At 32.6% G+C, this 16,196-nt stretch overlaps 2 protein-coding genes across 2 annotated transcripts; both read right to left on the bottom strand.

The window, feature by feature from the left end:
- Positions 1–415: 415 nt before the first annotated feature.
- On the bottom strand, positions 416–2,592 carry LOC131608955 (protein STRICTOSIDINE SYNTHASE-LIKE 6-like). The gene is made up of 4 exons (XM_058880562.1): positions 2,084–2,592; positions 1,534–1,850; positions 1,024–1,156; positions 416–935 (listed from the first exon to the last, which is right to left on the bottom strand). Exons 1-4 carry the CDS (start codon positions 2,582–2,584, stop codon positions 657–659), a joined length of 1,230 nt encoding a protein of 409 aa, XP_058736545.1. The 5' UTR covers positions 2,585–2,592; the 3' UTR covers positions 416–656.
- An 11,620-nt stretch (positions 2,593–14,212) lies between these two features.
- On the bottom strand, positions 14,213–15,952 carry LOC131608961 (protein STRICTOSIDINE SYNTHASE-LIKE 6-like). The gene is made up of 4 exons (XM_058880574.1): positions 15,473–15,952; positions 14,888–15,204; positions 14,685–14,817; positions 14,213–14,599 (listed from the first exon to the last, which is right to left on the bottom strand). The coding sequence occupies exons 1-4, from the start codon at positions 15,911–15,913 to the stop codon at positions 14,321–14,323; spliced, it is 1,170 nt and encodes a 389-aa protein (XP_058736557.1). The 5' UTR covers positions 15,914–15,952; the 3' UTR covers positions 14,213–14,320.
- Between the last annotated feature and the right edge of the window lie 244 nt (positions 15,953–16,196).

Here is a 16,196-nt window from a genome sequence, read left to right as displayed (position 1 = left end):
TCTCGTCAAAAGCCTTCTATAATGATGAGAAAGAGTTTAATAACAATCATTGTGACAAGTAGCGTGACAAAGTTGAATTACGGTGAAGGTGAAGGTAAGACTTTTCAAAATAGAATATATTGCATAAGGGTATCAATGGAGGAGGAGATAGTTTCACAAATTCACATTTGAACCATTAAGGACTAAGTACACTTGGAGTTACGAAAATATGCATCAAGGAGGAGTGTTGAAATTGATGCACATTTCTAGAACATTCAAGAAAAAAAATAAAAGACAATGTTTAGACAAAACTAAAATAGTCTAAAGTTCCTACATGTTTCTAGATTGTTCCAATAAATCTTAGATTAACTAATAGCCTATAAAGTTCTATGTCAATGTAATGTAGAAAAGACAAACAAAAACCTAGATAGTTCCATTCTAGAAACATCCTCATACACACTATAGTTCTAGATTGTTCTATCATATTCATATACACTTTAGTTCTAGGATATTCTACCATTTTCATACATATTATATTTAGAATATTCTAGAAATTTGTAGCAATTTCAACAGTTTGTATTGATCTGAGAATGATTTGTTCTCTGTTATTAATAGCATTGTTTATAAAAAAAAAATAAAACTAGTATAGCTGAGAGTGATACTTTCACTATTCTTCTTCATGCTGAGGGAATTGCAGGATACTTTACCACATCTAGACGTAGTAGAAATGGATAAGAAAGGGAGCCACAATATATATAGTTATCAACTTTAATCCCACTTGAAATCAGTGATAATTGAGGATCATAGTAATGACCTGTTAGCCTTCCTGCCACATCTACAACCATAAGTCCTCCATTCATCTCTAGTTCTGGCCTTGTAAAATACTTTGTAACCATTGCTGCAGTTTTCCGTAGGAAAGGATATCTTAATAGTAAATGCCGTTGAGGACTTATTGACTGTCATTAAAACACACAAAATATTTATCAGAAATCAAGACATACAATTCTAACATTTATCAGTGAAGATAGTTAATAATTATGTTACCGTTGACATTCCAATGAAATATTGCCCTTGTCCAACATAATGAATATTATCTGGCATGCCGGGTAGATCGGGACAAAATTCGCCTATTCTTCCTTTTTTTGGACCTTGAAGGTAAATTTTTCTGCACCTCCTCCTGTTGCATATGGAGTTTCAAAAATAAGTTACTATTTAATATCTATGTCCAGGGTTTTAAAAACGGTCTGCAGACGGGTTAAACAACCGTGACAAAATGGTTTTGATAGACGTCGATACTCATATCGTTATTATTGTTTTATATATTGAAAAATAAAGTGTTGTTAATTCACACCGCTACTATCTAAGACATCTGTATTCTGTACCGATCAAAATCGCCAAAAACCCTTAATATCAATGTCATCCATATATCTATAGTAAATAATATAATGATATCCATAGAAAAATGGGCATAATAAATATACAATCAATATTTTATAATCAAAATAAAATACGCAATGAGTTGTCATTATATCCAAGAATTCACAAAGTACTTACAAAATAGTCTCACAGTAGACGACGAATTTTTGATCTGGTGCAACAGCAACTCCATTAGCAAAGTAGAGATTACGTGCAAGCAATGTTACTTTTTTTGTTGTTGGATTATAGCTCATGAATCTCCCATGAGGTTTACGTTCCGCAATATCAAAATAGAAATCCTTCAAATTGTATTTGTACGTAGCGTCTGTGAAATAAATTGTTCCATCTTCACCTACGTCAACTCCATCTGTTAAATTGAATTTCAATCCATCATATTCATTCGCCAGAACTTCAACCTTAGATTTCTTTCCTTTTACTGTCACTCTCAATAGCCCCTACATCATTAATATTATTTCCAGTTAAATTGCAACCCTAAAGAGGAAAATCTCTAACTAAACAATGTTATATATAAAAACTAAGTTAAACTTATAAGGGTAACAACCATGCAGCGCAGTTTATTGTCTATTTATCTGCTATTTGTTCGAAGAATTTATAAGAATAATCAATTTTATAAAATTTAGTACATGTTTAGTCCTTATAATGTATAGAGATCCATTTTGGAACTTACCAATACAGCGTCAGCAACTATGAGTTCCCCGGTTTTTTCCAAAGCGAGTCCAAGCGGTCTTCCACCGGTGTTAACCCAGTTTCTAACAACCGAGTCAGACACCGATTTGTTCACTGTGATTCGCTTGATCCACCCGTCGTCGCAGCCAGTGTAGATGAGACGGTTCCTCTTATCACAAGCCAGGTCTTCAGGTCCATCCACTTTTCCTTCCACTACAACTTCCGAACCAAACCGCATGCGCGGGTTGACAGCGGGAGCAGTTAAGGTTCGTCGGGGTAACTCCCTGTCCCTGAATGGAAAGTGAACCGGTTCGAAGGGTTCGAGTTGGTAGAGAACTGCAGCTAAGGTTACTGAGAAAGCTATGACTAATAAGGTTGTTGAAAGACATGATCGTGTTTGTTTTCTTTCAAGTTGTGGGGAAGAAAAGGTAGTGATTGATTCTGACATTGTTGTTCTGAGGGACGCTAATTGGAAGTTGGAATAAGATAAAATGTAATGCATTTAAATTAAATTTAGTCGAGTAGTCCATAGAAAGAGAATTTTTAATAAGCACTTAAAAAAATTGAGTGGAAAATACTCTATTTTCTTTTATTAGTGATTTTTGACTTGTCATATGTATTAAGAGATCTCACTTAAATTTATTTTTTTGGTTGCTTTACCTATTTTGTGTGGGATCAATTGCCACCTTTCACTTAAGTAACATTTAAGTAATTTAAACTAATTTTAATTCAATGGTGATTTGAATAAGCAATTTATATATGGCTCAATTAATTTATAATTGACCTACCAATTATCAAGATTAATATTATTTAATGTTAAACAACTTATTTTTAGGATTGCTTTATGATGTAACTTAACCAAATATTTAAGCAACGGAAAATTGACATGTATTCACTCAAATGGTAAAAATATTAAGTTATGGAACTTATAAATCCTAATGTACATTAAGCAACCTCCATTGAAGATGCTCTAAGAAATGGTTGTAAGAAAAAAAAGAAATTACGAAGAATTTTACAAATTATCTAACGGTATTGAAAGTATAAATTTACATGATTGAAAGAAGAAAGATTATGAAGGGTTTTACAAAATTATCTTTCATTTATGATATTTGAAAGTTAAATTTACACAATTGAGAGAAGAAGGAATAACAAATAAATGAGAGTATAATAGAAAAAAGAATTTTATGGCATATTGATATTGTAAAACGACATATAATATAGTACACATTTTTCCCCAAAGCGACATATAAAAAATGAGGGAGTAATTAAAAAGGGTAAAAGACCTACCATAGTATAAAGAGATGTCTTTCAGTCGATCTAAAGAACGCTCACGACTTTGTCCTTTAGAAAATATGCCTTGTTGGGTTCACTACAGGATATTCTCTCTCCAGCGACATAAAGTAGCGACGTGGAAGTCACGTGGGTAATTATTGCCATTTGCGACGTGATAAACACATCGCAACATGTTTTTAAATTTTAAATAACTTTATAAACATAAAGTAATGGGGAGTCAGACATTGGGGTGTGTAAAAAATGTTGCGACGTGGGATAGACGTCACTATATTAAGTTTATAAATTAAAATAGAAAACGTTATAACATTCACGTAGGGGGAAGATTCAAATTTTAAAAAATGTAGTTGTGACGTTACAAACATGTCGCAACTTTTAGAGGGAAAATTCAACGTTCCACTGAAGTGACATCACTACAAAAAAACAGCTCATTAGCCAGGTGACTATGCCAGGTGGTAATCACCTCGCAAAAAAAACGTACTTGCGGGGTGTTATTCACATCGCAACACATTTTTTTAAAAAAATCTTATAAGTTTTTCCATTTCGCAACAGTTAGAGGGAAATTTAAATTTTTTCAAAAGAATGTTATGAAGTGATAAACACCCCGCAACTGTTTTTAAAAAATTTGGGGGGAAATTTATTTGTGCAATTATTGATGCGTCAGTAGTGGCAGGAGAAATTTAATGTCATAAAGGGAAAAAGAATTTGCGAGGTGAACCCCACGTCGCAACTTCCAACAAAATAATATTTGCAGGGTTAAAGCCACCTTGCAAGTTTTTTTTGAAAAAGTGGGTGGAAAGCTTTAATTGCAGTCATTGATTGACAAAGGGGTAGATGAACGTTATGTACAATTTCTGACATTTATGTTTCGGGGTGATTTGCACTTCGCAAATCTTAACAGTCAGAAAAGTTGCGGGGTGATATTCACCTCACAAGTTTCCTTTATATATCACATGCGTCTTTCTCTTTTGTCCACCAATAAACTTAAATAATTCTTCAAAACTTCTCAAACTCTTATTCTCTCAAACCCATTTTCTCTCATTCTTCAACCCTTTCCCAACTCCTCTCTATCTCTCATTTCTCTCCATTTTAATACAAAATCAAGATCCAAATACTCAAAATTTTTGTTAGATTCGGATCTGCTTTCTATATTTTCATCAAATCCATTTACAAAGGTACACATATTTATAAATTGTTTGTTATTTTAGAAATTCTTTTAATTGGTTTGTATGATAGAAATAATTGGTCTGTATGTTTTATGAACATGTGTAGAAATATATGTTGAAATGCGTATAAAAATATGTTGTATGATTTAGGTATGTTGAAATTAATTACAAATATATGTTGAAATGGGAACAAATATATGCTGAAATTAGTAGAAATATATGCTGATATTTGTAAAAATAGAAAATACTTTTTGTTTTTAGTAAACTGAATTTTTATTTATTTTATAAAACAGAATAGTTTATTATTATAAAAAAACAAAATATTATTATTATTTGTTAAAACATAATATTTTTTTTATTATATGTTAAATAATTAAATATTATATTTTAGGAAACAAAATATTATTACCCTCTATTGTTAAGCTAAACATAAATATTGTATTACTAACATTTATTACTATTTATTACTATTTTTAATATATTTATGATAATTATGATATTATAATATTATGATTTGATTACTGTTGATAGTTATGATTTATTATATTTATATTATTTTAAATATTAATAATTTAATATTTAGAATAATGTAATTATATTATTTTTTAATTAGCTTATTTACTGTTTGCAAGGTGATTTCCACCCCGCAAGTTTTAATCTTTTTCTGCTCTGCTCTGAACCACCCTGCACTCCTGCACTCTCTGCTCTGTTTTGCGCGTAATTCTAGTAAAGGACTTGTCAGATGCTTTTCACCTGGCAAAATTGCAAAGTGAAAACCACCTAGCAAACTTGCGAAGTGCATTTCCCCTTGCAAAAAGTTGCGACTAACGTTTTTGCGAGGTGTTTTGTCCACCCTGCAATTGTTACATTGCAGGGTGCTATTTGCATTTGCGGGGTGCTATTCACCTGACAAATTGATGTTTTTTTTGTAGTGCATGGTGGCAGCATTGCAGGCAGGAACATTAATTAATGTTACCGTTGTCATGTTGCGACGTGAGTCTCACGTGGCAAGGTTGCAACGTGGTTCTCACGTCGCTGATTAGTTTATTTATTCACGCGTTTTGCTTCTTCCACTTCTATTCCTCCTTTACAATTTCAATTTCTTCTCTGCTATCCCAACACAAAACCAGAAACGTCCCTCCTCTCCCAAAATTCCCAAATTTTCAATCCCAATTCAATTTTTCATACCTTTTAATCCCAAATATTTTTCACAAATTTCACATATTGTTGTATTAAAGGTAAATTACATCAGTATTTTTTATAATTTTGTTTTATATTCATATTGTATTGTTGTTAATGGTTTAATTTTTTTTGTTTCCATTTTGAAGAAAGAAGAAGGTGAAGGAGCAGAAGAAGGTGAAGGAGAAGAAGAAGGTGAAGGAGGAGTAGATTGAAGAAGAGGTAAGTTTTTTATTTTTTTTTCAGATTTTTTTTAAATATTTATTTATAATGTGATATATTTTTAATAGATTTATTAGGTTATGTTTTTTAATTAGATTATTTTTTAAATTAATTATTATAAAACGAAATTATAAAATAAATATTAAATATTTATTTTATAAAAAATTAAAAAATAAAACAGAATATAGTAAATAAAATAAAAACGAAAATTATATATATTCTTTATTAATATTTTTAAAACTATTAGAAAAAAACTGATATATTAAAACTATTATTAAAATTATTATATATTAATATTATTAAAACTGTTATATATTAATTTACAGAATATATTTTATGTTGTTGTTTTTAAAAATTAATAGAAAAAGTATTATATATTGTTTTTAAAAATTAATAGGATTTATTATTAAAAATAATATATGTTTTATATTGCTTTTTTCTTTCTTTCATATTTAGTAGATTAAATTGTTAGAATGATAAAAATGTATATGATGTAAATGTTAATTTTGAGTTTAGGAGTTGAGGAGTTTAGAATGTTAAAAATGTATAGATTTATTTTTAAAATCTTTTTTTTTATTTTCTAAATAAAATATATGTATTTAATGATATTATTCTTAAAAATAGAAAATATTAATAAAAAATATAATTTATGTAATTGTTCTTAAAAACAAAAAATATTAAATTGAAAATAAACTTTTTTTATGTGCAGTATATATTAAATAGAAAAAGAATATATGTTATGTTATTGTTATTATATTAAAAATACATTTTTTTAAAAATTAAAATATATATTAAAAGTAGAATATATATTATATATGTATATTTAAAATAAAATAAAATATAATATGATTATATGTTATATTTCTAAAATTAAAATATATGTTATTGCTATTAAATTGAAAATACATTTTTTTAAATTAAAATATATATTAAAACTAGAATATATATTATATATGTATATTTAAAATTAAAAAATATAGCGACGTGGTAATCACGTGCATCAAAAATAATATTTTTAATAATAGTAAATATTTAATAGTAGTATTTTTATTAAATAATATTTCCAATATGTGTAGTTTAAAATGTATAGTTAAAAAAATAATAACTTTATGGTTAACATATGTTTAATATAACACGTGTAGTTAAAAATATTAGTAGTATTGTTATTAAATAATATTTTTAAGAATAGTAAATATTAACTAGTATACGTCTAAGAATAATATTAAGTCGATTAATATTTGTAACTCAAAATGACAATGATTGTATAAATGTGCAGTATGAAATATTATCAGTATTATCGTAGTTGGATGTACGATAGAACATTTCCAGGAAGAATGAGACTTAAACCCAATTTTATAGTAGGAGTTGAAGGGTTTATCAGTTGGGCGTTTGCTCAGGAATTATGTCGAAGCGAAGGAGGAGTTAGGTGTCCTTGTCTTAAATGTGAATGTAGACCAATAATTAGTGACCCACAGGAAGTAACATCTCATTTGCGTAGAAGGGGTTTCATTGCAAATTATTGGGTTTGGACGTTTAACGGTGAAGAACTGCCTAGTAACGTACCATAGACTAGCAACGCGCATGCTTCAAGTAGTCAGCCGCCTATGGAATATGAGGAAAACTTTAATCTGATTGGTGACATGGTTGAGGATGCTTTTGGTGTGAACGTGACCTATGATCAACCTGAAGATTTTGGTGGGGAAGAGTTGCCGAATGAGGAAGCGCATAAATTTTATCAGTTGTTGAATGAGATGAATACGCCGTTGTTTGATGGATCGTCTGACTCAAAGTTATCATTGTGTGTGAGATTATTGGCCGCCAAGTCAAATTGGAATGTTCCTGATCAGTGTTTGGAATTCTTCGTAAAAATGATGTTGGACTCAACTGCAATGAAAGACAACTTGCCTACAACATTTTATGAAGCAAAGAAGTTGGTGTTGAAGTTGGGCTTAAGAGTAAGAAAGATTGATTGTTGCATTAATGGTTGTATATTGTTTTACGACAATGAGTTTGGTACTCAAGATGGATTGTTGGAGGAATGTAAGTTTTGTATGAGTCCAAGATATAAAGTTCGCAGTAGAGCCGTTAACACAAATCAAGATCGTGTAGCAGTAAAGTCCATGTTTTATCTTCCGATAATACCAAGGTTAAAAAGAATGTTTGCTTCAATGCACAGTGCAAGTCAAATGACATGGCATCACATAAATAAAACAAGTCCAGGCACTATGCGACATCCATCTGATGGCGAGGCATAGAAGCACTTTGATCGAATACATCCTGATTTTGCCGCAGAACTTAGAAATGTCAGGCTTGGATTATGCTCAGAGGGTTTTACTCCTTATGTTCAAGCGTCAGGAAGTATGTATTCTTATTGGCCAGTTATTGTAACCCCTTACAACCTCCCTCCTGAGATGTGCATGACAAAACTATACATGTTTTTTACGTGCGTTATTCCAGGACCTTCGAGTCCAAAAGCAAGAATTGATGTGTATTTACAACCTTTAATTGATGATTTGAAGAGATTGTGGATTGGAGAATGGACCTATGATGTATCACGTAAACAAAACTTTACAATGCGAGCTTCCTTGATGTGGACCAAGAAGCTTGTTTCAGACTGACTTCCCAAGAAGCTAAAGTTGTTTGTCGATGGTTAAAAGATTTGAGATTAATGCCCGATGGGTATTCATCGAATTTATCAAGGTGTGCTGACCCTAACACTGGGAAGTTGCATGGAATGAAAAGTCACGATTGTTGCATTTTTATGGAACAATTGCTACCAATTGCATTTGGCTCGCTACCCAAACATGTTCTTGATCCACTAACTGAAATTAGTCAGTTTTTTAGAGATATTTGTGCGTCAGCTTTAAAAGTGGAAGACATCATGAAGTTGGACCAAAGCATTGCAATCATTCTTTGTAAGTTGGAACAAGTATTTCCGCCTGGTTTCTTTGACTCCATGGCTGGAGGCTCACGCACCCCACATCCCACACATGTACCGGCAGGTGAGGTTGATGAGGAAGTTGATGAGGCAGTTGATGAGATAGATGGAGCTGATCTTCGTGGAAGAGATGATCCCGATGAGATTCATGTCGTTGACGGTAGATTTTGGATTTGGCCCGAAGGAAGCAAGTAAGTTTCCTATTTAAAAACTTTTATAGTAGGTATACATTTTCATTTTTTGTATAAATTTATATTTAACATTTTCATTTTTTGTTTTAGTTTTGCGCCGAGTCGGACTGCTGCTAGGATTGTTAATTATATAATTCAGCAAATGTATAAACCATCTTTTAAGAGCTATGGCGAGGTCAAAAATAAAGATGAATGGTTTAAAATGATTAAGGTATTGTTATTTATTGCTATTTATTTAAGTTGTGCATTTAATTTATTTTTTAGTTATTGTTATTTAAATGAAATTCTCATTATAATTACTTAACATTTTATTTTAATGTCATACAACATTGCAGGTGAAATGTGTGGGGGATCCGTTGAATAAAAAAATGGTTCAGAAAGTTTTCAATACCAGATGCTCTAAAAGAATGTCTAATATGCTGCGGCGAGTAAGGGAGAATTATGAGCGTTACGACATCCGTCCTAGCTGGATAGGCGAGGAGGTTTTTCAGGAGCTTGTTACATATTAGAGGACTCCAGAATTCCTGGGTAAATTAGAAACTTTCAAGAAGATGAGGGCATCTGAAAAGGGGGTTGTGTCATTACAGTTGGAAGTATTAGTACTGCGGAGCATGCCCGACGATTGGTAAAAATTTTAAAATTTTTAAGTTACATCTTTATTCATAATATATTTTACTAATTATTTTTAATTTTATTATTTAGGCTAAGGAGTTGGGGAGAAAACCATTGATGCCTGAGTTGCTTTCGAGGACCCGGACAAGGAGATCGGGAGGTTTTGTATACGAGCGCGCGAGATTGTATCTTGTAAGTAATGAAATTTATGTTGTTTATTTAATTTTTAATTTAATAAAAAATTTGTGACGTTATTTTCACGTGGCAACATATAAATTGTGGTGTGAATTTCATGTGGCAATTGATAAATTGCCACGTGATTGTGGCGTGAAAATCACATGGCAACTATTTAATATATTTTAATTTAGTATAGTATGTACATATTTATTTAGTATAATTAATTATGCATGTAAATATTTAACTTAAATTTTTTTATTGAATATGTCCGCAGGATGATTATGATAGATTGCTTGCAATTTTTCTACAAAATAATCCTCAATACATTCCAGCAGAGGGGGAGCCGCTTAACGTTGATGTTGATCACTAAATTTGGTGTGAGGTTATTAAAGAAAAAGGGCCTAATGGTTGCTTTTTTGGGCTGGAAATTTGGCGTCCAACTATAGAGCTGGTGATCGCAATCTGTTTCAAAGAATTATAGATGGAGAGGGTGGATCGCGTCAACCAAATCTGACACGGGAACAAGCTGAAACAGTAAGGCAATTGGCGTTAAGTGAGGCGAGACGCGAAAATGAGGCCATGAGGCAGCAACAAGCGCATGAGATGGAGATGATGCGGAAGACGCAATCTGATATGGAGCAACAACATGTGCGGCAGATAGAGCATTCTGAAGAGGCAATCTGAGATGGAGGAGCAGATGAGACAATTTATGCAAGGTGGTGGAAATTATCGTAATGTTCCTGATCCAGAGCCGGAGGATGAGGGAGTGGATGATGATTTTAATCCTGATGATTATTTTCCGAATGATGATGATGCCTCATAAAAACATTTTGTATTTCATTTGTTTTAAATTTATATTTATGCAACTTATTCTACATTTTAATTCATTAAAATATTAGTTTTAAATTTTTAGTTTTATTTAATTGAATTTATTATATAAAATTTATTATATGAATTTATTTTATAAAAATTTATTATATAAATTTTATTATATAAATTATATTTTATAAATTTTATTATATAAATTTTATTATATATAAATTTTATTATATATTTTATTATATATAAATTTTATTATATAAATTAATTAATTTATTATATAAAAATACAATTATACCTACGTTATTTAATTTTAAAAAAAAACATTCAAAGTAGCGACGTGAGACCAACGTCGCTAATAAAGTCAATTTCACAGTCCCCCCACCTGCCACACCTGCTCTGCGTGCAGGGACATGTTCCCCATATAAATTTATTGCGACGTGGGAATCACGTCGTAACCTTCGGACGTGTTTTCCACGTCGCTACTGTTTTGCCACACGTGCTCCTGCGACATAGCAGCCCGCGTCGCTATTGTTTGATTGTGACGTGATTTTTAACATTGCAGCGTGGCATCCACGTCGCTGTAGAGCAATTTTTTTGTAGTGGTTTATATTTTTAGGTGTTATATATAAACTACGTTTAACCACGATTTACAAATAATGTTGGACTATTTTGGCCAGCCGAGAACAAGATGTGTTATCAATTATGCTCATGAAGTACATGAAACATTAAACTAACAAGAAAACTAAACATAAGCAAATAAAAAAGAATAACACAACAAAAGAAACAGATACGAAGAAAAAAAACCCCAAAAACAAATCAAAATTAGCAATAAAAACCACCATCTATGCAAAGGAACAAGCTAGAGTTCAAAGTGACTGAACCAAAAACAACTAGACTAGACACCTTCAAGAGAATGGCCAAGAACAATACACTAGAAGAATCAGATAAAAAACACTCAGACTGGTATTAGTTAAGACACATGATATGTTTCTCCTAGCAAGTAAAGAAAGTACAAGAGTTGGTAGAGGACCTACGGAGATACATATTCAAGCTTATAAATTTTTTGTCTTCCACATGCGTCACACTTGGTGATGAACCATTAAAAATGACATTTTTCTGAGAATTCCATATCGACTAGACAACAGACTGTCAGATCATAGCTAGTCCACCTCTTACTCTTAGGCATTCCCCTAGAGAGATAAAGAACTTAAAAAGATACCTAAGATTGCTAAGAATTCTTCTTCAGAGTCTATCTCATTATCTTGCAACATGTTAAACTCTGCAATTCTTCTTGGTATTTGTCTGATTCTTTGTGGCCTCTGAACTTGTTCAGAATCTTCTTCAAGTTCTGGAACAGTATCAGATGTTGGACCACCTTTAAAAGTTGGACCATCTTTAAAATTTCTACATTCAGAAGTTCCACCCTTCGGATGCTTGACCCCCTTCAAAAGCTTGACCACCAGAGTCTAGATCATCAACAGAATCTGGATCAAAATTCATATTCACCTTCAGAGTTAGATTCGCCTTCATAATCACCTGCAACTTCTGACTCATCTTTAGAGTCTCCTTCAGAATCAGACTCGACTTCAGCTTCAGAGTCATCTTCTAAATATGACTCATCTTCAAAAGCAGAATTCCCTTCAGATTCAGAAGTATCTTCAGAAGTAAACTCAGGTATTGACACTACTTTAGAGTTGGACTGAGACTTGATTCAATCCCGTGCTTCTGACTCTTTCACAATGACGTCTTTGGTGACTTCAACCTTATTAGTGACTGGACAATAAATCTTATAAGCAATTGTACTATGGTAACCAATCAACACCATTACTTTGCTTCTATCATCCAACTTCTTTCTAGTAGCACCTGGAACATGTTTGTAACAAAGTGAACCAAATACCGTGAAATGACTCACACTTTGTTTATTTCCAGTCCACTTCTTAAAAGGGATTGTTTCCTTCAACTTGTTCGTTGGACACCTATTGAGCACATATGCTGAAGTGGCAACAGCTTCTCCCCACAAGGTGTGAGCCAGATTCTTCTCTTTCAGCATGCTCCTTGTCATATCAAGCAAAGTTTTATTTCTTCTTTCAGCAAGACCATTGTGTTGAGGAGTGTATAGAGCATCTATCTCAGGCTTAATTCCATTCTTCTCATAGAACTTATTGAAATCTGTGGATTTGTACTCACCTCCACCATCATTTCTGAGAACTTTCAACTCATGCTTAATTCCATGCTTAAACTTTGTCCTCTTTCTAGAGTCAAAGTCAATCAGCAATTGTTTATTTCTAGTTAAGTTATTTAAGCATCCAGTTTCCATATACCAACAGTCCACCAAATATCCACCATTAGATTCAAAAGCAATCAATAGCACAGGTCAAAATCTCCTCTAGATATGTTTGCTTCTTCTGACTTCCTTTCCTTGTTTGACCAACAATCCTTAGCAAAGTGACCAGACCTATTACAATTGTAACACAGAACCATTCTCTTGTCAAGCTTATCCTTTTCCCTTCTGATGTTTTTTCTCATCAGAGTTGAAGGCTCCCGACTTCTGAGAACCACCACCACGTCTCTTCTTGGCTTCTGACCAAGATTGTGTCTGACTCTTCTTACTAGAAAATGCCTTCATCTCATTTGTGATCAAAATCACTCTAGAGATGTAATCAAGTGCCTTCTCATTGTTCTTCATATTGAGATTCCCGTACTGCTTACATAGAGACGGAAGCATCACCATCTTCATTAATGCATCAGTATGTCCCACGCTGCCTTCGCCATTATTGAATCATCAATTTTCTCAAACACATTTGCATCCACACACTGATGGGTGTAGAACAATGCCTTCTGATCTTTCTTTCTCGTATCTCTTTGCACGTTTCTCTATTCCTCCGTCACATCCGCTGCAACCGCAACATAATCGTCAGTGACGAGATCAAGAATGTCTTGAGCACCAAACAACACACGCATATGAATCATCCACCGATTTCAATTCTTTCCATCAAACACTGTAAGCTTTGTATTCAAGCTATTTCCACCGTTCATCTTCGTTCTTGTGCACTAAAACTCACTCAGATCTCACCAAACACTCGTGTTTCCTGATCCCACAAAATCAAGAAATGCAATTCTATTACGATTCTGATCGTGAACTCAACGCAAATTCAAGAAACGAAATCAATCACACATGTCTCACGTACACTCATGTTTCCATGTAAATTTAACCAGGCTATGATGTCAATTGTTGGTGCACAAGGTTGAAGATGAAGATGGAAAAAGAGAGAATAGAGAAAACATAACAAACTCTCTACGCTGAAAATTCAGTCATGATTTCTTTATAACAAACTAGTTTAAATACACAAAAATCAAAATGTCACGTAAACAAAACTAACTATGCTAATAAAACTCAGAATAAGGTTCTAAACATGCAACTTCTATGCTGAGTAAGGTTTTGAAATTTTTAGCTTCTAAACAACACAACATCTGTATATTATATGTTATTAAATTTTTTTATGAATTTATACATTATCACATAAAAAAAGTTATACATTAAAAAAAAAAAAAAGCAATAAAAAATTAGGCAGGCCTTTCATTAAAAATACAAGTGGGCCTATATAAGAAAACAGTATAGCTGAGATTTGCACTGTTCTTCTTCATGGCGAACGAATTGCAGGATAATTTTTCACATCTAGACGTAGTAGAAATGGATAAGAAGACGAGCCACAATATATATAGTTATCAACTTTAATCCCACTTGAAATCAGTGATAATCGAGGATCATAGTAATGACCTGTTAACTTTCCTGCCAAATCTACAACCATAACTCCTCCATTCATCTCTAGTTTTTGCCTTGTAAAATACTTTGTAACCATTGCTGCAGTTTTCCGTAGGAAAGGGTATCTCAATAGTAAATTCCATTGCGGAGTTATCGACTGCCATTTAAACACACAAAACATTTATCACAAAACAAGACAAAATAGATAATTCTTACATTAATCAGTAAAGTTAATATGTTACCGTTGCCATTCCAATCAAATATTGCCCTTGTCCAACATAATGAATATTATCTGGCAAGCCGGGTAGATCGGAACAAAATTCGCCTATTCTTCCTTTTTTAGGACCTTGAAGGTAAAATTTTCTACACCTCTTCCTGTTGAATATGGAGTTTCAAAAAAAAAGTTTAACTATTTAATACCTATGTCCATTAATAAAGTACTTACAAAGTAGTCTCACAGTAAACAACGAATTTTTGATCTGGTGCAACTGCAACTCCATTAGCAAAGTAGAGGTTACGTGCAAGCAATGTTACTTTTTTTGTTGCTGGATTATAGCTCATGAATCTCCCATGAGGTTTTCGTTCCGCAATATCAAAATAGAAATCCTTTAAATTGTATTTGTAAGTAGCGTCTGTGAAATAAATTGTTCCATCTTCACCTACGTCAACTCCATCTGTTAAATTGAATTTCAACCCATCGTATTCATTCGCCAGAACTTCAACTTTAGATTTCTTTTCTTTTACTGTCACTCTCAATAACCCCTACATCGAAGTGGACGATCTTCGACTTAACAATATTATATATAAAAACAAAGTTAAAGTTATATGAACCCTAAATTTTATAAAAATTAGTACATGTTTAATCCTAAATATTACTGTGACTTGTGGAAATGTTTTCAAGAAAATAGGAGACGCAAATATTGTAAAATAATTTTATACCGTCATTCAATGGATAATAACGATGTACTCGTGTACATTTGATGCTGAAATTTTAAATGTTGGACGTGTAAAATTTCTTTAAATGACTTACCAAATCAGCATCGGCAACTATGAGTTCACCGGTTTTTTCCAAAGCGAGTCCAAGTGGTCTTCCACCGGTGTTAACCCAGTTTTTAACAACCGAGTCATCCACCGATTTGTTCACCGTGATTCGCTTGATCCACCCGTCCTCGCAGCCAGTGTAGATGAGACGGTTCCTCTTATCATAAGCCAGGTCTTCAGGTCCATCCACTTTTCCTTCCACTACAACTTCCGAACCAACCCGCATGTGCGGGTTGACAGCGGGAGCAGTTATGGTTCGTCGGGGTAACTCCCTGGATGGAAAGTGAACCGGTTTGAAGGGTTCGAGTTGGTAGAGAATTGCAGCTAAGGTTACTGAGAAAGCTATGACTAATAAGGTTTTTGAAAGACATGATCGTGTTTGTTTTCTTTCAAGTTGTGGGGAAGAAAAGGTAGCGCTTGATTCTGACATTGTGGTTTTGAGGGACACTAATTAGAAGTTCGAATAAGATAAAATGTAATGCATTTAAAACTAAATTTAGTGGAAAATACTCTCCAACTTTTATATTAGTGGTTTTTGACTTGTCATTCGAATTAAGAAATGGTTGTATGAAAAGAAGAAGTTACATAATTTATCTATTATTATTCGTATTGAGAATATAAATTTATATAATTAAAAAGAAGAAAGATTATGAATGATTTTACAAAAGACTTAAATGCAGTTTTGGCTCTTCAAATTTTTTAGTAGTTTAATT

Source organism: Vicia villosa, linkage group LG1, assembly GCF_029867415.1.
Source record: "Vicia villosa cultivar HV-30 ecotype Madison, WI linkage group LG1, Vvil1.0, whole genome shotgun sequence".
Classification (NCBI taxonomy): Eukaryota; Viridiplantae; Streptophyta; class Magnoliopsida; order Fabales; family Fabaceae; genus Vicia; species Vicia villosa.
This window is presented reverse-complemented; position numbering and strand designations above follow the sequence as displayed.